General features: G+C 54.5%; 11 protein-coding genes across 11 annotated transcripts; 5 read left to right on the top strand and 6 right to left on the bottom strand.

The window, feature by feature from the left end:
- Positions 1 to 886: 886 nt before the first annotated feature.
- Positions 887 to 1,192, bottom strand: MYCGRDRAFT_97483 (uncharacterized protein; the record flags this gene model as incomplete). Its single annotated transcript, XM_003847594.1, has 1 exon — positions 887 to 1,192. The coding sequence occupies one exon, from the start codon at positions 1,190 to 1,192 to the stop codon at positions 887 to 889; it is 306 nt and encodes a 101-aa protein (XP_003847642.1).
- A 1,020-nt stretch (positions 1,193 to 2,212) lies between these two features.
- On the bottom strand, positions 2,213 to 4,008 carry MYCGRDRAFT_111705 (CSN2 COP9 signalosome complex; the record flags this gene model as incomplete). Its single annotated transcript, XM_003847593.1, has 5 exons — positions 2,213 to 2,931; positions 2,987 to 3,086; positions 3,140 to 3,535; positions 3,591 to 3,813; positions 3,869 to 4,008. The coding sequence occupies 5 exons, from the start codon at positions 3,910 to 3,912 to the stop codon at positions 2,213 to 2,215; spliced, it is 1,482 nt and encodes a 493-aa protein (XP_003847641.1).
- Positions 4,009 to 4,174: 166 nt separating this feature from the next.
- MYCGRDRAFT_77975 (uncharacterized protein) lies at positions 4,175 to 5,524 on the top strand (the record flags this gene model as incomplete). Its single annotated transcript, XM_003847656.1, has 3 exons — positions 4,175 to 4,925; positions 4,962 to 5,153; positions 5,286 to 5,524. The coding sequence occupies 3 exons, from the start codon at positions 4,193 to 4,195 to the stop codon at positions 5,522 to 5,524; spliced, it is 1,164 nt and encodes a 387-aa protein (XP_003847704.1).
- A 261-nt stretch (positions 5,525 to 5,785) lies between these two features.
- MYCGRDRAFT_77972 (putative FRE ferric reductase-like transmembrane component) lies at positions 5,786 to 7,918 on the bottom strand (the record flags this gene model as incomplete). Its single annotated transcript, XM_003847592.1, has 3 exons — positions 5,786 to 6,914; positions 6,974 to 7,591; positions 7,645 to 7,918. 3 exons carry the CDS (start codon positions 7,770 to 7,772, stop codon positions 5,786 to 5,788), a joined length of 1,875 nt encoding a protein of 624 aa, XP_003847640.1.
- A 640-nt stretch (positions 7,919 to 8,558) lies between these two features.
- MYCGRDRAFT_50970 (uncharacterized protein) lies at positions 8,559 to 9,058 on the top strand (the record flags this gene model as incomplete). Its single annotated transcript, XM_003847657.1, has 2 exons — positions 8,559 to 8,890; positions 8,947 to 9,058. The coding sequence occupies 2 exons, from the start codon at positions 8,559 to 8,561 to the stop codon at positions 9,056 to 9,058; spliced, it is 444 nt and encodes a 147-aa protein (XP_003847705.1).
- A 617-nt stretch (positions 9,059 to 9,675) lies between these two features.
- MYCGRDRAFT_106548 (60S ribosomal protein L21) lies at positions 9,676 to 10,748 on the top strand (the record flags this gene model as incomplete). Its single annotated transcript, XM_003847658.1, has 4 exons — positions 9,676 to 9,708; positions 9,775 to 9,840; positions 9,960 to 10,075; positions 10,161 to 10,748. The coding sequence occupies 3 exons, from the start codon at positions 9,801 to 9,803 to the stop codon at positions 10,485 to 10,487; spliced, it is 483 nt and encodes a 160-aa protein (XP_003847706.1).
- Positions 10,749 to 10,950: 202 nt separating this feature from the next.
- Positions 10,951 to 11,502, bottom strand: MYCGRDRAFT_97477 (uncharacterized protein; the record flags this gene model as incomplete). The annotated part of the gene is made up of 1 exon (XM_003847591.1): positions 10,951 to 11,502. The coding sequence occupies one exon, from the start codon at positions 11,500 to 11,502 to the stop codon at positions 10,951 to 10,953; it is 552 nt and encodes a 183-aa protein (XP_003847639.1).
- A 777-nt stretch (positions 11,503 to 12,279) lies between these two features.
- MYCGRDRAFT_111700 (uncharacterized protein) lies at positions 12,280 to 13,975 on the top strand (the record flags this gene model as incomplete). Its single annotated transcript, XM_003847659.1, has 2 exons — positions 12,280 to 12,842; positions 12,990 to 13,975. 2 exons carry the CDS (start codon positions 12,434 to 12,436, stop codon positions 13,973 to 13,975), a joined length of 1,395 nt encoding a protein of 464 aa, XP_003847707.1.
- Positions 13,976 to 15,863: 1,888 nt separating this feature from the next.
- MgRho3 (ras small GTPase) lies at positions 15,864 to 17,126 on the bottom strand (the record flags this gene model as incomplete). Its single annotated transcript, XM_003847590.1, has 4 exons — positions 15,864 to 15,937; positions 16,025 to 16,404; positions 16,483 to 16,551; positions 16,697 to 17,126. Coding segments are annotated over 4 exons (576 nt in total), but the record flags the coding sequence as incomplete, so codon positions are not given.
- A 933-nt stretch (positions 17,127 to 18,059) lies between these two features.
- MYCGRDRAFT_97474 (uncharacterized protein) lies at positions 18,060 to 18,925 on the top strand (the record flags this gene model as incomplete). The annotated part of the gene is made up of 2 exons (XM_003847660.1): positions 18,060 to 18,371; positions 18,455 to 18,925. The coding sequence occupies 2 exons, from the start codon at positions 18,060 to 18,062 to the stop codon at positions 18,923 to 18,925; spliced, it is 783 nt and encodes a 260-aa protein (XP_003847708.1).
- A 2,571-nt stretch (positions 18,926 to 21,496) lies between these two features.
- MgOPT8 (oligopeptide transporter) lies at positions 21,497 to 24,082 on the bottom strand (the record flags this gene model as incomplete). Its single annotated transcript, XM_003847589.1, has 5 exons — positions 21,497 to 23,192; positions 23,246 to 23,261; positions 23,314 to 23,469; positions 23,531 to 23,921; positions 23,979 to 24,082. The coding sequence occupies 5 exons, from the start codon at positions 24,039 to 24,041 to the stop codon at positions 21,497 to 21,499; spliced, it is 2,322 nt and encodes a 773-aa protein (XP_003847637.1).
- Between the last annotated feature and the right edge of the window lie 1,271 nt (positions 24,083 to 25,353).

The raw sequence follows: 25,353 nt of genomic DNA, 5'->3' as shown, positions 1-25,353 counted from the left end.
CCAGACCAAGAAGCTCGCCGACTCACGCAGTCACGCCTCCCTCCATCCCGACGGCATTCTCCATCCCAGACATACGACACGGACACGACACACGATCCACTTCCATCCGTCTAACCCACATCTCAGCTATTCCGTACAGCCGCCACCGAGCACAGGCAGGTGCGACATGGAAATCATGCCAGGAACCAGAAACCTCCCACCTTGCAATGCTCCACAGCTCCGACGAGCAGCCAAGGAGAGGACACCGAGTGGAGTTCATGGACCCAGTCATTTTCAATCTAGAGCGGGAACTTGAGGCTGTTCGCAGGGAGTACTCTCTCTTCTCCTCCCGGGGAGATGGGTTGGGTTGGGATGGATGCGATCACGCTGGGTTTGGTGTTCAGCGCAGAGGCCATGTTCGTCCTACACGCCTCACGAGATGCGCGGGAAACGAATGGTACTCCCCATTGCCGGGTGTCGGGGACTCGAGAGATCTGGTTGCTCGATCGAGCACGCCAGTCGAAGACTCGGTGGCTAATCAATCAATTCGTCCAGTCCTCGAATATCGGTAGCGAAGCGATAGCACACAATTTATGCCCGGTCTCGAGATTAATCAGTCGCATCACTCGAATTACCTCCAATCTGCCATATACTCCGATAGAGTACTCTAGTCACCACAGCACTTCGCAACACCCTCGACCCGACGCATCGGCGACCTAACAAGCACTAACGAAACCACCACCGTTGCCATCTCGCCAATCGTACTCCCGAGCAGAGCCAAGAAAACGGAAACCACCCCAGCAAGCCTCAAACGCCACTCCGATGCACGAGAGGTGAGATGGCGTTTCCTTGTGCTTCCTCGAGATCTCATGCTGACTTCCGGCAGGGATGTCTGGATGGTTGCCAATCAGGAGCTGGCCGAGAGAGTGCGAACGTTGCAATGTTGCGGAGGGAGAAGTGCAGATGGGACGGTTGGCACCGAGTGGATGGGCGGCGAGTGTGGTGCGTAAGACATGTCACGGCATGGGAAGGGGAGAAGTGTGGACCCGCGGGTTTGGAGCGGGCGGAAGATCTTCTTCACGTCAGGATTGATGAGGAAGGCTGCGTAGACGTGGAATAGATTAGATTGCTGGAGATTACGTCGGGGAGAGTCGGCGTTGGGATAGAGTGAAGTCGTGGGGGGGAGAGTAAAGATCGTGTCCTGTATAGCCATGGCGTTGAAACAATCAAGACAGGATATCTGTACAGCTATCTGAACGGTCCTGCTGTGTCGTCTGTACATCTATACAACCATTCTTCTCAATTATCTGCACATGTTCTGTAGACTTATCTGTACACTCATTCACCTATCCTCGCATGGTAACACTACTCGTCCTCCTTGTTGCCATCTTGCTATATTGCCTACGTTACTGATCCATTTCTTCAAGCTATCCTTCTATCTTTACATCACCACGACCCACAGTACCAACCAATACTCACCTAAATCCAGTAATCGCACCTCCAGAGAAACGAAAAAATCCGATCCATCACATTCGCATATAGCGCATCTCAGACCGAACCATCGGGAACTCACCAAGCAGGCGGGTGGATGCCACGCCAGGATGTCCGTCCTGCCGGTCGTCCTGCAGATAGACGAGACAAAAAGTGGACCAAGAACAGTGGCGCATGCATTCCTCTGAACAGGGATTGTCAAACCTCGTAGCTATTCATCGAAAAGAAGTCGTAATTCATAAATGCCTAGCACGCACTCGTCTCTCTTTCACATTTTGCTTTTCCCCGCTATTCAAACGCTACACATGCATTGCGCCTAACGAAATGCAACAGAGCGAGAAGTGTGTCCAGTCCGTCGGGACGCATCATGCGAGCTGCAGCTGCGGAGTGATGGCTTTGTGTAACACACCGTTGGAAGCGGGTGTCAAGCCGAAGAAGTCCGGTCTGTGGGCCCTGCGTGCGTAGGAGAACAACCACACACCTTGCGCAAATGGATACGGCAGCCCGGTGCGACGGTAACAGATCATAGACTTCTCTCTCGGCCGTGGAAGAAGAGCGCGCTATTGGATAACTGGCATGACTGGTTGGTCAATTGGTCGTCCATTGCGACGGTGATCCTGTCGACGTCCGAGAACGCCCACCCGCGTGCAGATGCTGTTCAACTCTCTCCTCGGGCTGTTCCGGCATCTATTGGAGGTGCTCTTTCCTCCTTCGTGGTATCATATATTTCATTTCATGCGCGTCACTTCCCCGCCCCTCGGTTCGCCTTGCGCTTCCCGCCCGCGCGTCCAGGCGCCATCATGCCGTCGAAGAGATTCGGGCCTGGGCCAGAAGGTAGAGCCGGCATGGCGCCCGCACCGCCGGCGTCGTCGGATCTGAAGCCTTCGGAGTCGTTGAGCACAAAGGACGCCAGCGAACGAATCGCCGTCGTCCAATTCGCCACGGCGTGCATGCGTTCCAGATCGCCGCGGCTCTCGATCTCGACCGTCCCGGCTTCCTGGTTGATCTTGCCATGCAGTTTGTCGTCCATGATGAGGAACCCGACGATGTCCTGGACTTCCGGGATGGAGATCTTTAGCCGCTTGGCTATGAAGTCGAGCCGGAAGCGGGTGTAGGGTGCTACGAGTTTGACGACCGCCTTTGTGCGCATGTTGCGCGTCACTTCGTCAATGTTTTCTGCGATGAAGGGATCGGCAAGGAGGTCCTTGTTCTTCTGGAGGACTGTCTCATATTGGTGGATGTCGTCTCGTTGGTACGCGTCGACGAGCTCTGTCATGGCGGCGATGCGCGGGTCATTTTTGTATGGCTTGGTTTCTTGTGAGTCGAATGGGTTGATGTCGGACCCCATGAGCATGGTCGTAAGCACGAGGTACTTCAACACTTGAATGCGTTGTAACGATCCAGCCTCGTCGTAGTTGCGAAATGATTCGAAGAAGTCGCTCTGTGCGCTCTTCCAATTCTCTGGGACGTGGTGTCAGTGCCGTGTCGGGTATCTCTTGCCGTGTACATGTCTTACCTTCGCTCATGTGCATCTTGCCACCACACTCGCGGATGATTCCCATGATCTTGGGATGAGGCACCGCCGACCTAACTTTGAGGGCGCGTTGATAGAGTCCCTGTGGAGATGTCAGTCACATTCCTGTTTCATCCATTTCTTTGCTGTCCATACCTTCAACCTCTTGTTATTCCTCGTCTCCGCATACATCTGGATCTCCAAGGCGTACGCCTCCATCGAGTATGTGCCCTTGCTCGGATCATCGCTGCCATCCTCGCGCTGGCATGCCTTGTGTAGCTCGCGAACCTTTCCTGTCAACCGCTCGTAGTCTTTCTGGGCAAGCCATAACCGGGCAAGCTTGGTGTTGGTGGAGAGCCATAATCGCTCGTTGTTGGTGGCTTGGAAGGAGTCGAGCGTTTGAGAGTAGAATTGTTCCATGCAGCGATTCGCGGCCTCATCCTCGGCGTTCTTCTCGATGAAGTCCAGCATGTTGTTGATCGACTTCTCCGAGTAGTTTCGCGTGACGGCGGATTTGACGTATGTGAGAAGCTCTGTGTAGTGTTCGACGGCCTGTGCTGCAGTCAGTCGTTTGTCCTGGGACCTCCTCCCTGCTCTCCCCACTGACCTTCTCATATCGACCCAGCTTGAACTCGAGCTTGATGGCCTGCTTCAATCCCTTGAATCCCCAGTCTCCTTTCTCCTCTTCCAACGCTGGCACTCCCAAGAACTCATCAATCGCCTCCTCCGGACTGTCTGCCTTGAGTTGTTTGGCATTGTAGTATTTGTTCTCCACATCGACATCACCGCCTTGATCCGCATCGTCGTCGTCTTCGTACTCGAAATCGTAGCTGAACGGAGAGTGTTAGAATTTGTGGCGTTCATGTGAAAGCTCGGAGGGCATACTTCTCCTCGTCAGAGGCCTGCATGAAATCGTCGTCATCACTCATGGTTGCGGTGTTCGATGATGGGTCTGGAGAGAGTGCGATGTACCGAGAATCGGGTGCGATGATCGGATCGAATGCGCCGGTGATGAGGCGTCAAGGAGATGAGGTCGATGGTGTTTGAATGTTGGTCGATTGAGCTTCGAAGCTGATGCTGATGCCTCCAAGGCCATCCCCGCGTTCAGCTGGGTCCGAGCGTCGCCGCCAAAAGTCACTCTTCCTTCTTGCGACCACTCCTTCTTCTTCACCACTCAAGACCATCTCACACCCTCACAACACCGCAATCATGGGAGGAGATCTCAACTTGAAGAAGTCATGGCATCCGGCCTTGATGACCAACCAGAAGCGGGTGTACAACGAAGAACTGAAAGCACTCGAGGAGCGCAAGAAAACCGATCAGGTGCTGAAGGAGCGAGCGGAGGAGCGTGCAATTCAGGAACTCGAGAGGCTGCAGGAAGCCGCTGGAGGAAAGAAGAGGACTGATCGGGTGGACTGGATGTACAACGGTCCCGGCTCTGGAGGACCAGGTGTGGGAGGCGTGACGGAGGAGATGGAGGGCTACTTGCTGGGAAAGCGGAGGCTGGATGGGCTTGTCAAGAGGAATGAGAGCGAAGCGTTGAAGAAAGATGCGCCGGAAGAAGGATTCATGGCGCTGAACCAGAACGCGAACTCTTTGAGAGATACGGCTGCAAAGGTTGCGAGCGATCCGATGCTGGCGATCAAGAAGCAGGAGCAGGCTGCATATGAGGCGATGATGAACGACCCAGTCAGGAGGAAGCAATTGCTGCTCGCCGCTGGGAAAGAGATCGAGGACGACAAGGACAAGGACAAGGACAAGAGCCGCAGACGACACCGACACAGACATCGCGACGATGAAGATGGTCACCGAAGCAAGCGCAGACGACACACAGACGGCCACGACGACGAAGGACGATCTCATCGCCACCGCTCGCACAGACACAGACACAGATCATCATCCCGCAGCCGTTCACGCTCGAGATCAAGGTCACCACATTCTCGTCGACGAGACGATCGAGACCGCGATCACGACAGAGACGACCGCCGCTCGAAATCATATCGAAGGAGGGACCGCAGCGACTCCCGTTCACGATCCAAACGAGACCGCAGCGCTTCCAGATCCCGCTCACCTCCCCGCCGACGGGACTCAGACGACCGCAAAGACCGCCGCAGATCCTACCCGAGTCCCCGACGCTCTGACTCCCGCTCACGATCTCGATCTCCCTATCGTCCAGAGCGCCGCTCCGACCCTAGCCATCGACAGGAGACCCGACGTCGACCTTCGCCTTCATATGGAGGCCCACCAAGGAACAGCAAACCTTACCGCTCTCCCCCGGAAGACAAGAAGAACTCCAGCGCAGATGAGGAAGCCGAGCGCGCGAAAAAGCTGGCGGCGATGCAGTCCAACGCTGATAGTCTGGAGACGGACCGTAAAGCGCGACTGGCGGAGTTGGATGCAAGGGAAGCGAAACAGAGAGAGGAGGATGATCGGAAGAGGTCGGAGAAGGCGAGGTTTATTGGAAGTGTGAGAAAGGACGCGGAGGGTGTGGATTTGGGGAGGAGGTTGCAGGATCGGAGGGGCGGGATGGATGTTGATTGAGAGCGAGATTGTGATGAGTATGTGCATTGATTCGGCGGGCTCGAACATGAAATGGAAGTTGTTCATTAATCATAGTTTGACGATCGTGCGTGCACTCAAACCTTCATGCTGACGGTAGCGTTGCTCTTTTTACTCCTGTACAAGCGATCTTGCTTCACCACATCTACGCTATCATTGTCGTCAAATCTGAGCAAGGAGACTTTTTGTTCATGTCTCATACTAAATCTTTTTGTCGCTATTAAACGTTCTGCCCATTCCCCCTCAAGCCCAAGAAAAATGCTCAACATGCAAATACACATCCTTCCCCCCACCATCACTCCCACCCTTCAAAACCTCAACTTGCTCCCCGGCCACAGCATTCGCCACATCATTCTGCATACTCAATGGTCCACAAACGAAAACCCCAAGTGCATTCGACGACGCTGCAACTTCCGTGCTGACCAGAGCGGGGAGGTCCGGGCGGTGAGTGAAGTGCTGTTCTATCTTGGAGGCAGATGTGGTTGATGAGCAGGATGAAGGGTCGGAGGAAGAGCGGGAGAGGATGGTGGACTGGGCGGCGGGGGTTTTCTCGGGGATAAGATGAGGTTGTTGGGATTGTGAGAGGAAAGGGGAAGAGGACCCGGTGTAGTATAGCTCGATGGCGAGGCCGGGTGGGATCTTCTCCAGTCCATGTTCGGCGAGGAGCTCGGAGACGGATTCTTTGAACCAGTCTCGCGTCTCGACGTCGCGGGTTGCTAGGATTATGCGCATTTGCGCGTGGTTCAAGGCGGTTTGTCCGGGTTTGTCTGTGGTTGGTTCTTGTCTGAGCAGGAACGCGCTGAGTAGGGGGAGGATCCAGCCTGCAGCTGAACCACCGGCGATGATGAGCTGGTGGTTGAAGTGAAGGATCTTCTGGATGTCGATGCCGCCGTATGGTCCGTCCAGCATCACGCGCATGGGTATGTTAGGGTGCTGCTCAGCATAATGTGCTAGTCGAGCAGTCGTGCCGCCTCGAGGACGAATGTAGAAGACGAGCTCCGACTGTGCTTCAGAACGCCCTGCAGCTGGTGCGGGGAGCGAGCACGCCGTGAAGGGATGATTGGTTGAAGCGTGGACTCCCAATCCCATGAAGCGCACGAAGAAGTGCTGGCCGATACCCCAAGTCGAAGTCGTGGGTACGCGGACGCACACGAAGCCGTTGGGTAGGAGGCTGATGTTGGCTTTGTGGTTGAGGCCGTGCTCGAAATAGAGACGGGTTTGGCGGTGAAGCCAGGAGAGGGAGAAGAGCACGCCGGTGGCGATGAAGTAGTCCCATGAGGAGAGTGTGTGGTCGCAGTGGAAGAAGAGGAAGAGGGTGAAGACTAGGGCCGCGACAAAATGGGAGAATTTGAACCATTCGTAGCTCAAGGATCTGTGGTGATTGGGTTAGTACAGCGTCGTATTCATTGCCGCGATTGCAAATTGCCTTACCGCAAGGGACCCAGCGAGGCAAAGGTCAACCAAGCCTGCGCGATAAGTGCCACTGTTCCCGTCCAGTAGAACACGGAAGTGTTCCAGCTCTCCACCATTGTGCCCTGCGAGACGTTATATACGATAAATGGGAACGTATGGATCAACGCCGTGACGAAGAAAGCGTATGAGATCCACCGATGGAAGACCTGCAACCTCTCATGGCTTACACCTGTCACGAGAGTGATCAAGTTACTCTTGCCCGCAGTTGCGAAGACGAAGGGCAGACAGCCAAGAGATAGCCAGCCAGATCTCGTAGCGATGGGCGGAGAGTTCCCAAACTTTGCGATGCTGGGCCAGTAGTACGGCTTCGGTGCCAGTGTCATGGTGGTGAAGTAGATGAATCCGACAGCTCCGAGCGCGAGGATGCCGAGTGGTGCGGAGTTCCAATTTAGACCGTTGATGCGGTAGGTCTTGTAGCTGAGGAATCGGTTTAAAGCGACGAGCTTACGAACGCTATTTGATCGACGGATCGATTGCGATGTGAAGCTGTCGGCGAGATAGCCGATGGAGAACAAGATAATGGCAGTAAGAAAGAATGCCACCGTAGGCAACGCATATCGATGGTCGGCTTCGTACCTGCGAGGGAAATGTTAGACGTTGAATGATCCTCTCACAGCGAGACATCGTACCAGAATCTCCAGTATCCCTCTTGATATGTGCAAAGCTCCGTGTCGTTGAGTGAACATTCATACATCCGGTATGTCTCGCTGTATGGCTTGTCCAGCCACGGAGTGCCCATGTGCATCATTTCGTCCATATTTGGTAATTTTTGTGTCCCAGGGACGTTGCGATACCGTGCTATTGCGCCTTTGTGTCGATTACTGGCGAGTCGTCTTCACTTCTGCACGTTTTCCCCCGATCGTGCCGTCTTCTCTGGTTGATTAGCAGCTTGTCTGAACGAAGAAAGAAGGCTTCGGATCATGTTGAAGAACAGATGATAGTAGAAGTCTTCCTACCAGAAAAGAACCGCATCTTGATGACCAACTGCCAATCGTGACTGCAGCATTTTTGAGCAAGAATGGAAGGCGTTGCGGATCCCGCGTGGCACGGCACGGGTTTGAGCAGTTTTGGGAGGTGAAGTTGTTCTCGGCCCCAAGTTCGACGCTCATCCCGCATCAGATTGAGCAAGTTTGAGCGACTTCTCATCCCGCGCGACCAATGGCATTGGAGAGGAGCATTGTGTGAACTGCACACCACACCGCTGCCACCACATGGCCGACATGTTCGTCGACATCCCGCATTGTCCGATGTGACGTGGGACCCTGGTTGCGTTGAAATTGACCTGGTCGTGGATGGGAGGTGAGCTTGATCTGACAAGTTGACATCTCTCCTTTCCTTTCACCTTCCGCCTCGCTGTTACGATACTCGGCATACAATACACCACCGGATTCGACACAGAGACGTCGCGAAAATGGACATGAGCGGAATGAACATGGCCACTTCAACCATGTCAATGGACAGCATGGCCACATCGACCGCTTCCTCAACGAACTCTATGACCAACGGCACCATGCACTCCGGAATGATGATGTCCATGTCAGAAATGATGATGGTCTTCTTCACCTCGACCGGGACACCACTATACTCGAATGCCTGGACACCTACGTCCACAGGACAATACGCCGGAACGTGCATCTTTCTCATCGTTCTCGCGGTCGTCATGCGAGGACTCATCGCGTTGAGGTGCAGCTTTGAATATCTCTGGGATCGATCGGCTGGCAAACAGAACGTGGATGCGCTGCGACGGATGCCGACGAATGTGAAGGAAGATGTTGCGGCGCCACCGACAGCAGGGCAAAGGCGGCCGTGGAGGGTCAATGAGGCTGCGGCGAGGGCGTGTCTCGATGTGGTGTTGGCTGGTGTCAGCTACTTGCTGTGAGTGTGGTTCTACTCCTCCCGATTGCAAGTGTGAAGACTGATGTGTGATGCAGCATGCTGGCGGTAATGACGATGAACGTGGGATACTTCATGGCTGTCCTCGGAGGCGTGTTTCTCGGAAGCTTCATCCTGGGAGGAAGAGTTGGAGGGCCTGTGACGCATTGAATGACTGCTTGTGGTCGGACTGACGTTGGCGGACGGTGGCTGATCTCGCTCTAGCGTGCATGAATGAAGATGATATTGATGGTAGGATGGGAGGAAAGATCACATGGGATTTCCATGGTGACAGCAGATCATGACTATCGAAGATCTCTGGCCGTAATCTGGAATCAAGCACTTACGGCTCCGAGACTCCTCGTAACTTGGTCGGACTGATGCGGACGCTGTCGTGCATTGTGGTCGTGTATATGGCCATAGAAGCAGAAGAGTCAATCTCGCAGATGCGACTCCGTTCATGTGAGTGAGCAAACATGCCAGATAGCCGTCCCGGTAACCAGACAAGTCACACCGCGGCATCTGAGATGGTGATGTAGACATATCGAGTCGTGAGCAGACGGTAGCAGAACGTGCAATGGAGGTACAGGAAAACTGAGAGATGGTTGTGGCCTCAGGCAGCAATCAACGGCACCATCCGTCGCGACTTCCTTCTGGAAGCTGAATGGCCACACATGCCAAGGCCCGCCCGAATTGCCCACACCAAGCGGACTGCAGAACTTCAAACTTTGCCAAAGCACGAGTTGCGCAACGAATGTGAGTGACGCATACACAGCTCTGCGCATCGACAAACCTGCTGACAAGACACAGAAAACTTTTCTCACCGACGTACGCACCGAATCACGCCTTCCGAACCTCGATCCAACGACTGACAGCACTTCTTGCAGCCACCGAGAAATCTTCCACCGTCACAATGGGTCACGCTGCAGGTCTCCGCGCTGGCACTCGCTATGGTTAGTCTTCATTGGGAGGGAATTTGCTGGGAATTAAGTGGAAGGGAAAAATGTGGAAGATTGGAAGAAGGAGAAAGGAATTGGACATGGAAGGACAATTGGCTAACGCTGTGGGACAGCCTTCTCTCGCGACTTCAAGAAGAAGGGTATGATCGCTCTGTCGACCTACCTCAAGCAATACAAGGTCGGCGATATCGTTGATGTCGTTGCCAACGGTGCCGTGCAGAAGGGCATGGTATGTGGACATCTCGAAGAACCAGCGCAAACCCACCATACGGCGAAGCGCTGCGACATTGTCCTCTCACTAACACCCACCACAGCCATACAAGGTCTACCACGGAAAGACTGGTGTCGTCTACAACGTCACAAAATCCGCCGTCGGTGTCATCCTCTACCGCCAGGTCGGCAACCGCTACATCGAGAAGCGCATCAACGTCCGTGTCGAGCACGTCCGCCACTCCCGATCCCGAGACGAGTTCCTTGCCCGTGTCAAGACCAACGCCGCTGCGAAGCGCACCGCAAAGGAGACTGGCGAGCGCGTCTACCTCAAGAGACTGCCTGCCCAGCCAAGAGAGGCACGAACTGTCTCTGCCAAGGACAACAAGCCGGAGAACGTGGCACCGATCGCATACGAGACCACCATCTAGAGCATTCGAGCATGGGTTTTGGCGCTATTATGTGGACACGGTGTGGAAATGGCTTTTCGCGGCGGGTTGTTATGAGATGGACGAATCGCGCGGCTGATTGAATGCTGTGGAATCGATCGGACCTGGCCTCTTTTCTCTTTCTCTCCGTAGCAAGCGAATCGACTGTGCTTGAGGGACAAGATCAGACAAAAGACAGAAAGCGATTTTCTTACCAAACATTGCATCCGTCCATCATCAACGAGGGTGGGTCTTCATTTCTGATATTCATCATTGATTCTCTCACAGCTGTGCCGATCACCTTGAAATTCCACCTGGCCACTGCTGCTTGTAAAGGCTCTCCGGAAGCAAGACATCGAGTCAGTCAGTCCTTTCCCACATCATGTCTCCTTCTCTGGCCAAATCGAATGCGGAGGCTTTGACGAACCTCGATCATAGAACTGATCCCGACAAGCCAGGTCGCCGCTCAGCCAAAGGTACTAAGAAACCTTTGCCGTTCCTTGATCGTGAAGAGTTCTCCTGCTCTTGGACGCTCAACGTGAACCACAAATATGGGATATGTCACAGACACCACTTCTGGAGACGGCTTTCGTGCATTCCGTTCAAACATGCCATCCATCGCCACCGTGCGCAAGACTCGCTCCAACAGGTCGACCGGGACTGGTGCCCGCTTCAAAGTGCCTTTCACCCCTTCGCTTGCCTCTTTCTGCAGCATCTCGCGTGCAGTGTCGGCGAGCTCCTGGAAGAAGAAATAGGAGCTATCGCCGAGGCCTTCGGCGAAGGTGATTGATCCCAGATGCTCGCGCTTGGTCTCGACGACTCTGCAGCGCCGAAAGGCGTCTTCTGCGTAGATTCCGCATCCGGGGGGCTCGCGGGTGCCAGTCTCGGGCACTATGTGGAGGATGTCGAGGCCCATGCTTGGCTTTCCGGGTGAGGGAGGTGATGCGATGAGCAGAGCTACTGAGGCGTGTTTGGCTGGGGTGCTGCTGGTGAGGATTGTTTTGAGACGGGAGAGCATGGTCGAGAAAATGGTGGATGAGCTCGTTGGTGTTATCGTTGGGGGCGGCTTGATGGTTGGCGATTTGTGGTGTTGATGTCTGAGTAGGTAGAAGTGGAGGTTGCGATCGAAAATGACAAGGAGAGAAGATTCTGGTGCCTAGAATATGGCGGCAAGATTCCACGGTAGCGAGGACAGCACTCGGATGGTTTGATCTGTGGGTGGTTCTACCGGAGAAGGAGTCGTCTTCAGGCTCGAACCTTGCCGGAAAGGAGAGCGCAGCCACACTCGCAGGAGAATTGTATAAGGTACCTCCGTGCTTCCGCTCAAACTGCACCATCCAAGTCGACCGAGCGAAACATGTAGGGTGAAAGTTGCGCAGGATGTAGGAGAGTTGGGCAATAGGAACGTTGCTCCTGAGTTCTTGTCGGCAATATGTCTCTCCGCTCTCCTGTGAAAAGCATCACACGAGGTGGTCCCCAATGGCTTGGAGAGTTGCAGTTCGAGCGGGAATGGAGGTAAGTATGTGGAAATGATGGCAGACTTGGATGCTCGAGACACACTTCAGCAGGGCATACCGATCGTTATTTCCATCGTTATCACAATAGTAATGTCTGATTCGCTCATTTTGCTCTGCATGGAGCACCAGTCTGTTCACTTCAAGTTCACTTCGATGTGCTTGGCGAAGCATGTGAGCTGGCAGCAGATCGAACTTTCGATCTGATCATCAACAAACAACTGCCAGACATTCCTTTGTGCCTCCAAGTTCTTCACATCCTCTTCCAACAAGGTCACATCTGACCGCCCTTCTGCCCACGTATTTCGGACAATCCAAGATCTCGTCACGTGGGACAGTCATCGCAGCTTCCATTTACCCAGCTCGAACTTCAACTCCAACTCATCAACTTCACCTCGACATCCACCACCGCAAAAAGCCAGAACCCACCACACCATGTCCCCATCATCATCCCAACTCCCCTCATCAAAATCTGCACCATCTCCAACAAAACGTCAACCCTCCCCATCAACATCACATCCTCCCCAATCCTCCTCCCAACTCCACTACACAGTCTTCATCCGCCTTCCCTTTCCCCGCGCGCACTTCACCGAACCACCAGCTTCCACATGGTCCGCCTCTCGCGACCGTCAATTATGGAAGCTCATCTCGACTTCCGGCGGTAATGCAGGCAAAGAGGGGCTGGATTGGGAACGATTGGCGAAGGAATTTGACGTCGAGTTGGAGTTTTTGTTGATGCAGGCGGCTTGGTTGAGTGAGCGGCATATGGAGAGGATGAGGAGGATTGTGCCGAAGATGGGTGGGGAGAAAATGGAGAGGGGTGAGAGTGGAGGGAGGGCGGGAGGTAAGGGTTGATTTCTCCGATTCCTTTCCTCTGTGCGCGAGATGAGTCTGTGCGGTCAAGATGTCTCTTGTGGTTTTGTTTCTCAAAATTTTACCGTCTCCGTTTTGCCGCCTTGTTCAAAAGCTGATCGATTACATCTGCCACCAGACTCGAAAGTCGCAGCCTCAATTATTACACCGCTCGCAAGTGGAGTCGGTGGCGATGGCGCAGACTCATCAATTCGGACTCTCGCTTCAGCTGCACCACCGCCATTCTCACGTACACCCTCCGGCGGCACCGTCACGCAGAGCAAAGTCTCCGCCCACGCATCACGCAACTTCCGCGGCTCCAGCAGTTCTGGCCGCCGGCCTGTTCTTGCCACTACTCATGATGACGAGCTCCAGAAACAAGATGCTCTGGATCATGAAGGCGCCGTTTCCTCATCCTCTGAATCAGAAGAAGCGATCTCGCGGCGCAGTCCTGCATTTCGTCGACCATTGATGTCGGCGAGTACGAAGAAGATCAAACAATCCGCTCTCGCTACTACCCTCGGCTCAGACGGCGACGGCGACGATGATGACTACTCAAGCGGAGGCGGGTACCTTCCCTTTGCCTCAACCACATTCGCCCAGTCCACTGAAGGATCAACCGCAAAAGACGGCTCGGCAGCTACCCTACGAAAAGCCAACGTGGCGGCAGGAACTACGTCTTCGGACGCATCAGGTTCCGCGACCGCCACAGCATCTTCATCAAAACCACAGATCGCCAACACCTCGCGCTTCAAGAACCCCCAACCAGCATACTCCGAATCCTCACCCTCTCCTCCGACATCCTCCGTCCTGCCACCCCGCCCATCCAACCCCACAGTTACGGCTCCCAAAACAAAGTCCATCCCACCCCCACCCTCTCAAACCCAACGACAACCCAACACACCCAGCAAAACCCCAACCGAAGCAGAATACCACTCCCCCACCTCTATCGGCAGTTCTTTTTCCGACCTGGAAGACGCAGGCGTGACGCGTAGCGCGTTGGAGGAAGCGGTGATGAGTAATGTCCGGGGAGGGACTTGGAGTGGGATTAGTGCAGCGGGAAGTGGAGGGAAGGTAGCGAAGGGATTGAGGGACGTTCTTAGAGGCGGCGGAGAAAGGCGGTGAGGGTGGACAGTGAACGGTAGAGGGTGGAAAGGATGGGAGGGATGGAGGGAAAGGAGCTGAGCAAAGGGGGAAAGGTGGGCCCGAATGGGATGTCATTTGGGAAATCCAGATCTTGGGAGCTAGCGCGGTGTTGGCAGTGCATTGAAGCGGTTTCTCTTGATCGCATTGGTGCCTGTGGCAGTCGTCAGACACAATGATACAGGAGTGGAGTCGCAATAAAAGCTCAAGGCACTGGTCTTGTGCCTATATAGCTGAGCGTTCTCTGTCATACTTCCATCCCATGGTCGACAGAGTTGCTTAAGACGTCTACGCAGCTACACGAAAGCTCACTTGCCCTCTGTCAAAGATTCTTCCTCTCACCTGTCGAGAAATCAACCCAGCCAATCAAAAAACTTCATCGACGTTCCATCACCTAATTCACCAAAGATAACAGCGAAGTCACACCAGCTCTCCAATCAACTCAACGCACCACAAAAGAAGACAAAGCACAAACCATTCGCACCTCTACCTACCCCCGGCTCAATCGACCAGCAACAGTCGTTCCACACCTCTTCCTCTTCCTCACAGTGTCCCTTCTCACTCGCCAGGAAGAGAGGAGACCTCCACCTCAACTCACAAGATACTGCCCCTCCATCCAGCTGGCGAGAGCCCTCGCCTTGAGAGCGTCGGCACAGACGGGCTGTACGCTCCAAACGCCTCGTCAGCTGCGGCCACTCCTGCGTCCTCCGCAGGTGTGGAGAGACTCTCGTTTCCTCTAGATGGAACCAGATGTGTTGTTGTGATGTGTTCGAGATGGGAGAGAGAATGAGGAGTGCACCGCACACCGAGCCTGATGAAGCGAGATTTGAATTTTGAATGACGAGAAAACCCGTCGTCACCGTTGTAGGAGGTAGTACCTCTGGGATGGAACTTGCAGAGACCGTTCCCGATTTCCCTGCCATGCCATGCCATGCTCTAGATACCCGTGTCTAGTTACCTTAGGGTTAGGGTTAGTGGCGTGTTGCGCGTCCGTCTCTCTCCTGTTCTCGTCTCGCTTGTCAAATCCGTGAAAGCAAACATTCCTACCCACCCACCAAGTACAACTCGTTGGATTCGACCCTGCAAAAAGGTTGTAGCAGCGGCCACAGCTGCAACAAGCGAGAGTTGGGGACAAAAAAAAAAAGATGCGCAGGGCGACTTTGGACCTGTCCGGAGGGAGTCAGCGCACCTTTTTCGTTCGAGATACCCGTCAAGCGATGCAAGCGATGTCGAGCAAATCTCCTTCCTGCCCTTCTCCCTTCCCCCACACACACAACGTGAGCGGATGATAGATACCACTCGAAAAAGCAGTAGAAATGAAAGCTCATCGTTGCGTCAAGTACAGTGTAGTCTCACGGGGGTATATGCAGCGCAGCCGATCGCCAGTCCCTCCCTCCTTCCCTCCCATTCTCTCCTCCCATAAAAAAAGAACCCCCCACTTCATGTATTCTTTCGTGGTCATCCACCTCCCTTTCCCGACCGCATGTCGCTCGCTTCGCTGGGAAATCAAAACAAAAATCTCACAAGGATCAAAGGCATATCGCACGCAGTCGTCGGTTTGGACATCGCATCGCTCTCCCACTCTTCGCTCTCTCTCCCTACCTCTCTTTCTCTGTCCGGTCTACGCATGAACGACTGTGATATTCAGTCGTCCCGCTCTTCACGTTGTCGTGGTCGTTGTCTCCTCCTGCTTTCAGTCTTCCTCCTTCATCGTGGCCACATCTTTCCTCGTCTGCATCTTTCCTCGTCTGCAATTTTCCTCGTCTGCCTCCTTCTTCATCGCGAGCCTCCTCCGTCGTGGACCTCAATGCGTCGGCCGTCTTTACATGATATTGCAGCATCCCTCCGCCGACTTGTCGCCCTTGACGTTTTTGACCTGTAGTGCCACGCGCGCGGCTTCTGTAAACGCTTCGTTGACGCCGCGGTTCTTCATCGCTGAGCATTCTGTCGCATCCCACAAATGTCAGCAATAATTCCTCTCCGAACCCTCCACAGTTATCCACAGTCTTCCAAGGTAGTAGTCCAACTTACCAAGATACCTCAACGCCTTAATCTTCTCCGCAACCGCCAGCCCCTGCTTATAATCAATACACTCCCTCTTCACCCCTCCTTCCGCTCCACCCTCGTCATCGTCTTTCCCCACCTCCCTCAAGTCACACTTCAGCGCGACCAACACGAGTCTCACATCCGGACAATTCTCCGCTATTTCGCCCACCCACTTGGACTCCACGTTCTCCAAGCTGTCGGGCGAGTCGACGCTGAAACACAGCATGATGGCGTGCGTGTCATCGTAGGAGAGGGAGCGGAGACGGTCGAATTCTTCTTGGCCCGCCGTGTCCCAGAGGGAGAGTTCGACGTGGACGTTGTCGATGAAGATGTCGTGGACGTAGTTTTCGAAGACGGTGGGTTCGCTGTGTGAGGGAGGAGGATATGTGTCAGTCTTGCTGGCTCGCTTTGCGCGGAGGGAGGTCTTGTTGAGCGAGACTCACTATACAGTCGGAAAGTATCCGCGCGTGAAGACGTTGAGCAGGGAGGTCTTGCCGCAGGCTCCGTCACCACTACATCGTCAAAAGAATGAGGTGTCAGCTGTGTTGTCCATGCGAATGCAAGTGTCTTGTGTTTCTCCGTTCTTGCGAAACCCGACCAATGTCTCGGCCAGGCGCATCCCGAGACCTGCGGAGAGAGAGGGTATATTCCACCTACAGCAACACCAATTTCCGCTGCACCGTCTTGCTACCACCACAAAGCGCCGGCATGATGGTCGAACTTCGTAAAAAGATTGTTGTGCGCGTCGTGCGAATGAATGTGTATGTGGACGTCGTTGAGGTGCGAAGTCTGGTCGTCGAGTCGAGGTACTGGTACTGGTACTGGCAACGCGCACCAGGGACGTGGGGATTCGGAGTCGGGAGAGGGAAAGGTGGTCGTCGGGGCGCGGGAGACGGGTCGCGGCAGTAGTGAGGGTGAGAGAGAGAGACGTCCTGATCGCGATTGTGTGTCGGGTTGGTGGTGTGAGAGTGGGAAGACGCAGGTGGGCGGAGTCTGAGTTCGAGCAAGCCCAGCGGTTGTTGCTGCTGTAATGAGGTAATCTCCAATCTCCGGTCGAGGGGGGGAGGAGAGCTGATGTTTAAAGTTGGTCGGTCGCACTATAGATGTAGGGATTCAGGTACAAGGCGAAGTTTGATGGTGTTACTATTGGCGTCGATGCTGGCTGATGGTTGGAATGTCGAGGAGATGGTCGATGGTCGATATGAGTCGCATAAAAGGACATAGACTCAAGTCGCAGAACCGGATGAGGCTGAACCCGGCTCCGGAACATGGTGGCCGGCATATGATCTACATATAGTTCCAGTCGTCACCAAGAAAGTCCCATCACAGCATGTCCATAGAACTATCCCTGCCAACCCTGCCCCTTTGCAGGAGTCATCCATCTTACGACCAACTTTTTGGGCCTTGAATACTTGGCTATGTACAGGCAAGTCGACCTCACCTCACCTGAAAAGCGGCAATCCACACGGTAAGAGGTAGCACAATGGACGATCTAGTCTTAGAGCTCTGAAACCAACCCAGCTAATTTCGCTGGTGCGGAGTCGTCCGCTGCCTGGAATAGGAAGGAGGTTTGGCCACCAGTCTCCACTTCTGCAGCTTCCATCGACTCGATCGTGCGGCGTGCCCGTCCAGCACTGCAATATAGATGGACACCGGTGGACAGTCGCTGTGTCGATGTCCATCATACTTTCCAGGTTCATCACCATGAGCTCATGCAAACTCGAGAGGTACGGAAAGAAGGAGCCAGGCATTGGCTGCGGGGTCGACGACGTCCCGGTGGAGAGCTTCTCCTCCTCGAAGCTCTCCCTTATTCAAGTAACCTCAGCTGAGACGACAGCAGAGGCGGAGTAAGTAACAACGAGCCCCTCATCATCAACAAAAATATCGGCACAGTGTGAGTGTGAATTGCTTTCCACTCTATTCATCGTCTCTACGACCCCGTCTCTACTGTTCCTCTACCCCTCAAAACTGTCCTCTCCAAAAAAAAAAGAGACACCCTCTCCCTCCCCCCCCACCAACAATGTCCTCCTTCTCCCTCCCCCAATCCGGCCGCCTCCACCCCAAAGTCGCCCTCATAACCGGCGGCGGCATGGGTCTAGGCGAAGGCATCGTCCGCAAATTCGTGATCGAAGGCGCTCGCGTCGTGATTTTCGAGATCGACGCCGCCGCTGGCGAACGCGTCGCGACTTCCCTGCCCAAAGACAGCGTAGCGCTGTATGTCGGCGACGTCACGAATGAAGCGCACTGGCTTGCCGCAGTAAAGATGGCGGTGGAGACGTTTGGAGGATTGGATGTGGTGGTGAATAATGCTGGGGTGGTGCATACTAGTGCTGTAAGTCTGCCGCATTGTTCGTTGTGCGCGGATGAAGACGAGGCATTGCTGCTGCTGCTGCTGCTGATGACGATGATATGTAGCCATCGCACAAAGTCCCCCAATCCGAATACGACCGCATAATGACCACCAACATCACACCCCTCTACCACTCCCTCGCTGCCGCCCGCCCCATCTTCACCGCCCAGCACTCCGGCGTCTTCATCAACATCTCCTCCATCTCCGCGCCTCGCCCTCGCCCCAATCTCGTCTGGTACGCCGGCTCCAAAGGCGCCGTATCCGCCATCACGAAAGGTCTCGCGGCCGAACTTGCTCCTTTCAACGTTCGGTGTAATGCGATTTGTCCAGTGTTGGCGGATACGGGGATGGTGGTTCCGGTGTTGGGAGGTATGGACTCGGCGGAGGGACGGGCGGTGGTGACGAAGGGGATTCCGTTGGGGAGGATTTGTCGACCGGAGGATGTGGGGAATGCGGCGGCTTGGTTGGCGAGTGAGGAGGCGGGGTTTATCACGGGGATTGAGTTGCCGGTTGATGGGGGGAGGGCGTTGATGTGAGAGGGTCGTAATCATGTTATGTCGATCGTTCACGAGTATGCATCGTCTCAGTCAAGCGTTGAAACCAAAGCCGGGAAGTCAGATAGACGAGCATGTTGATTCGAGCACGAGGAACGTCACCATGCGACCATGCCCTGATCGAAGTACAGATCGATCGAACGTGGCACAGACGATGCCATGTTCTTGAAGTTGAGCAGTGAGCTTGACTCTTCACGACGAAAGGGGCCTTTGGATCTTCCAGCGAGCAGGAAGAGTACCAGTGCTTGGAATTCCAGTCGGACAGACAACTTCCGAGACGATGAAGAGCCAAGCAGACGCTGTTGTTGCACTCGCTAGTAAGTTGACATTATACCAGTGGTATATTTGGTATTGCCTCCACGGGGATAGGTTGGTATTGGTAAGACACCATCTTCAACCGGTAACCAGCTCTGTCCGCTACGGCACCTGAGTAGGCCAGAGCGCCAGCAACGTGCAACCCGACTCCGATCGTAGGTCCCTAGAGGGTCAAGTCGTAGGGCGAGTCTGGTCGAGTGCTGCGGAGACTTGCGGCAGCATTCCTCTTCAAACCGGTGAGATCAACGACTTCTGCTGGCCTTGCGAGGGTCGGAGGAAAGATCTGAGCAGGGATCTGAGCCTGCACAGGCGTGGCTTTCGTGACCGTGTGAGGGACCCTGGCCGAGAGACCGTGGGATGAATGTCTGAAAGGGTAGATCGAGCGGGAGGCCGCTGCACAGTGTACATGCACGTGAAGGAAGGATGCTGGCAGAGAAGAGAGAAAGGTTAGCAGGACAGGTTTGTAGCATGAAAGCAAGGTAGCCGACTATGTCAATTGCTGTGCCGAGCTTAACAGGCTGATAGCATGTATCAGTAAGTTACTAGGACATGCCAATGGTCAGGCCGGGTGGGTCAGAAGGACAGGCCAATCTCATGTAAAGACAAGTTAGCAGCGCAGGCTGACAGGTTGTGCAACTAAAGTTAGACTTACCAGAATTAGGTACAGACCGTCTAGCAGAATGCCATATCAGATGGTGTACATCGCTTGAAGACGGACTGGAAATCTGCCTTGCCCGCGGGATGGAAGAGATATGGAACTGGTCAAGCGTGACCCATGTTCGTCGCCATCATGAGGCACTGGACAGACAATTACAATCTCGGAGTTGAGATCAACGATAGCAATTCCATGACCAATAGATCGACGGATGCCCAAAAGGCACTGCTTCCTTGCTGCTGGCTCGCTGTGGAGGCAGCCGAGCGACGCCACCAGGCCAAGTTGCGGTGTCGGAATCGAGACGTGGTCAATTCGTCGGTCGAAAGTTCCACGACATACTATACCTTGGCGCGGAAGATGTGGCCCGCGGTGTCGTCTGTGCCTATTCAAGGTCTCTCGGATGTTTGTGTCAACTTCTGAATATGGCTTGGCGTGAGCGATTTCAGGGCTCAGCAAGATCGTGATTTGGCGGACTGAGATCGTTCTCGCATTGGAGGATTGTCGAAGGCCACAGCAGTCGTCCGTCGATCACCCATGTCCTACAAGCTGCATGAGCATAAACAGCATGCCACTTCGGTGCCGACGTTCTTATCGGAGTTCGAATCACCGTTCGAGATCAGGCAGCCACATGCGGAGTTCGGCTTCGGCTTTCGTCGTTCCACGCACGGCATGCCACTGGAGGACCGGAGGCTTAGAGGACGTGTAATAAGATGCTGCCTGGTACTTGGGAAGGGACAACCCTTTGTTTTCATCTTGATTCTTGCCATTCCAGAAGGCAAATGCTTTGTCTCGGTGACCCAGGGCTATGTCGCTCAATGAGCGACTCTCAACGTGTACCGTTCTTCTTGGATTGATGCTGCTTGAATAGGCCATCGGGTTCCTCGAGTTTGCTACGGAGGTGACCTACTTTACAACGAGCACTGAAGCATTGGCGGTCGGGCGTGGCTGTCTGGAAAGTCGAAGAGATGCGCTTGGGAGGATGAAAGTGTCGAGCCTCCGCGCAATTTTATGTTGCAAGACCAGGATGAGTATGCGCCGATGACAGTGTCTGGAGCCATCGATCGATGTCGAGACTGACGTGATGTAGATGAAGGAGGTGCGGTCTGAGGTGCAAGGTCCGTTTCAACGTCACCTCGTCAATTCGGCGAGGCCAAAATTTCGGCGCTAGTCATACGAGCTTTACGAGGCGCATGTGAAAGGCATTGCTGTCGGTCAATACAAGAGGTATGCTGACTTCCCTGAATGCCTTGATAAGGTGCCATGCTAATGTAACTGCACTGCTTAGCAAGCTGGCATGGCGGCGTACTTGGACATGCCAACAAGGCGTTATGCCAACCTACCAGTACGCCTCAGAATGCGGCCCTGCCAATGGACATGTACATTCTTTTTACGGTGGCATGCCAGAGCACATGTACGGATATATATGCCGACTTGCCAGTGTACTTGTATGCCTGGGTAAGGTGTCGTGGCAACGTACATGTAGGCTTGATATGGCGTCATGCTAACTTGATGGAACACCTGGAGACGAATAATTGGAAGGAATTCCTCTTCATTACATTCGTTACATACAGCAACCTTCAAGCTTAACACGACAAAGCTGGGCAGCCAATCTGGGTGCCATATGGATCCGGGCCAGCAATGCCAGCGATCTGGAACACAGCATTGACGACACCACCGATACCCTCTCCTGCGATGAGCCCTGCTGCAATCGCATAGCCGTAAATGTCGAAGCTCTTCGGATTCTTCTTGGCCCACCACCAGGCCGGAAGAGCACCCATCATCATGGCCAATCCGTAGTAGGTCTGGGGAAGGACGAAGGCAAGACCAATGCACATCATGTTGGGGTGGTACGCCTTGTACTTCTCGAAGCGTCCGTTGTATGCGTAGTGACGCACACAGATCATTGCAGCGCCGAAGATAGAAAAGATGATGGAGAAGATGCCAGAGCTGGTCGGGACCGGGAAAGTTGGGTCGGTCATGGCGACAGCGACCGCACGCCAAGCAGCGACCGATGGAGCGCTGAAAGGGCAGGTCTCGGCCTCTGGATCCAAGATACATGGGTAGGCCTGAGCGAAAAGGATGAAAAGAGCCGGAGCCAAGAAGCAAGCCACGAGTGTTCCGAGACCTTGAGCCAGCCACTGCTGCTTGGGGCTGGTCTTGAGAAGGAACCCAACACGGAAGTCACCGACCAAGTCGGAGGCCTGGTTGGCACCGATCGAGGCCAAAGAACCACCGAGCAAGTTGAGCTTCTGAGCACGACGAGGAGCCCAGCCTTCTCCCTTGGTGGCGCCGCCGAGGACGATCTGAGAAGCCTTCGAGGCTGCGGTAAGGGGAGTGATGTCAGTCACACCAGCGCACTGAACGGCGAGGAGAGAGAAGAAGAAGGCCAGGAAGATGGACAGGATAGACATGCCCACTGGCATATCGAATTGGACGGCCATGACGACGCACGTCATGATAACGACCAAAACGAGGAGAGGTGCCCACATCCACCATTTGACGAGCTGGCTGTCCTCGGCGAAGTCCTCGACAAGGTTGGTCGTCTCCTGGTGTCCACGGCGCTCGAGGCCAGGTTGAGGCTTGCCCATCTTGGTCATGGCCTTATTCATGCCGGCGCAGGTACCGCGGTAGATGGCCTTGCTGACGTGGACGAAAACCTTGTACTGGAGACCAAGCTCAACAAAGGAGACGACAATCATCATCAGAACACCAGGCCACAGAAGCCAGAAACGAGGGCTTGGAGTCTCCTTGTTGGAAGCCGCAAGACCGAGAGAGTTGAAGTTGGTGAGAGGTGCCCACTTCTCCATACCAAGCTCTGGATCGGCGTATGGCTGACGACCGAAAGCTGCTCCGTAGTGAACGAGGCATGGTCCGATGATACCCCAGGCGAGAACGGATCCGGCGTAGAAGGACACGGCCGGGTTGGGTCCAACGAGCATTCCGGCACCGATGAAAGCGGGAGTCCACTCAAGGACCCAGCCCCAGGACTCAGCAGCAAGAGCGTTGCCCTTATATCCTTGCCAGATGTAGATCCAGGTGAAGAAGTGCCAGTCCCAGATGATACCAGTGGCGTACTGGGAGACAACACGAAGGACGAGAGCGCCGGAGAAAGCAATACCAAGAGCACGCATCTTCAGCTTGGCGATGTTCTCGCCAGTGGCGGCCATGTGCATAGCACGGATGGTCATGGCGGTCGCGGCAGGCGTCGGGAAGATCAACTTCAACTCGCGGGCGACGTAGATGATGAAGAACTTGCGGAGAGGAGTGGACATGGTGAATCTAAAATTGTCAGCTAGGTGTCGAACGCAACAAGGACAGGATATGGCGCCCACCCAAAGTAAGCCCCGACTGAGATTTCGGTCAGCAAGAAGTCGATATATACGGGTTTCGGGTTTCTTACCGATGGTCAGGGTGATGAGACGGCTGAAGTCCTCCTTAGGAGTCTCGAGGAGACCAAGCTGGTACAGCGCAGGGATACCGGAGATGAACACACTGCTCAGACCACCGGCAGCGGTCGCAACAGTCTGGACAATGTTGTTCTCACGGGGACCGAAGTCTGGAAGCAGAGGGCGTTAACAAAGTTTCGGGCATGCCACTGATGTTGACCAAATGCTTACCTCCACCGAAAATTGGAAACTTCTCTGGGAGAGCACGGCCAAGAGGCTTCAAAACAGCGAATCCAATGATAGCTCCGAAAAGAGAGGCACCGAATGTCCAACCAGTCTTGAGACCGAGGTAGACGTTCGAGGCGTTGACCAGGGCACCACAGATGGAACCGACAAGGAGGGCACGAATAGTGACAATAACCTTGCGCTCATCTGGCAGATCCTCGAATGGTGTGAAGGGATCCTGGATGTGGTACTCCTCGCTGAAGTCATCCTTCTCGAGCTCGCCCACGTAGTTGTGGACGGCCTTCTCATCGAAGTTCCGCTCGGATCCGGAGGACCGGTTGCCATCGGCGTCCGTGTGAACGTTGAAGACATTCGTCTTCTCGGTCAATGGAGGGACCTGGAGATGCTGTCAGCTTCGGGAACACACACCGCTTTGCCAGTGGGAAAGACATACATCTGGGTTGATGTGGCCCATAGGGTCGATCTGACGATCGATCACTTCGTTGACGTTCGCCATGGCTGTGTCTGGTGTCTAAAGATGACAAGAAACGGGACGATAGCTCGCGAGATCGAAGAACAGGGAGGGCACGACTTACTTATGCTGTGATTACGACCGGACATGGTACAATCTGGACCCCTGCCGCACGAAGGTCAAAGTTGCATTTGCAGCCGATGGAACCCTGAGCACCGACGATCCTTAGCTTTCGCGATTGGACTAGCTCCAGACCGACCACTCAAGCAGCCTTAGCGGCCAATCCTATGCCATAGAAGCTCGGTGGAAGGTCTTATCACCTTCCCAATATGGGCAAGTTCCGCCCATCTCGTCTTTCGCGGGGACAGCTTGGTTGGATTTTGTGGGCGGCAAGAAGGCTGGATAGGGCAGGCAGGTCGCTGCTAGGTTCTGCGGTGCGGCATGGCTTCACGAACATGTTTTGCATCCATGAAATCCATGCGAACGACGGCCCCAGCAAGCGTCCAAACTACGACCTCGTGGCAGACAGGCTATGCTAGTATATACGGCTCTATCGCGACGCCGTCCGCTCTGGCAAATTTTGCTGGTAGGGCTCGATAAGAGCCGGAAGTCGAACGAATGGGAGAGTTGGTTCGACCGAGGCGTTATCCGATATGTCAGTGGCGGGACTATCTTGGAGAGGAGCATAGCTTCGTCCTTCCTTCTTTCAGCCGCGACTCCGTAGTCCAGTGCCCGGATGGAGAGCTGTTGCAGACGATAGCCGCCACATCGTGTTCAACTTGGCGCCAAGTGATCCTACACTTGGCGAGATCACTTGCCATTTTACGTACAACCTCCGCGGGCACGTCGTGCTTCGTACGAGCCGGGATGAAGACGGTCGATTGTACGCGGCCATACGACTACGCTGTACTTTGCAGACTCTGGGAACGGACAGCAGCTCGTACGGCGATTCTGCTATTCGAAGTCTGAGACCATTACACAAACCTGTCCACATCCCGCGAAATGCATACAGAAGTAAGCGACATGCTTGACAGTATGCCAAGATTTCCTCCATCGGGTACGCCGGTGAACCCCCAAGAAAGGCAAAGAGTGCGTTCAAGACTGTGCCCACGATTGGTCTTTGGCGGTTCACGATATCCGCCACCAGATTTGCTTGTCTCGTCTTGCTTCCCCGCAAACAGCCCTGATGAGCGGACTGAACTCTATGCATCCCACGACGAAGGCATGCCAACCAACTTGCGCCATGAGGGCGAAACGCGATCCGTGGCAGCTGTCTATCAAGCGTCGAGGAGCATCGAGCCTGCGGCTTTATACACGGCTAGCTGCGGTCAAATGCGATAAGAGCAACTCGTCGATG

The sequence above is a fragment of the Zymoseptoria tritici genome, chromosome 13, assembly GCF_000219625.1.
Source record: "Zymoseptoria tritici IPO323 chromosome 13, whole genome shotgun sequence".
In the NCBI taxonomy this organism is placed as follows: Eukaryota; Fungi; Ascomycota; class Dothideomycetes; order Mycosphaerellales; family Mycosphaerellaceae; genus Zymoseptoria; species Zymoseptoria tritici.
Note: the sequence above shows the minus strand (reverse complement) of the source record. Positions and strands in the feature narration are given on the sequence as shown.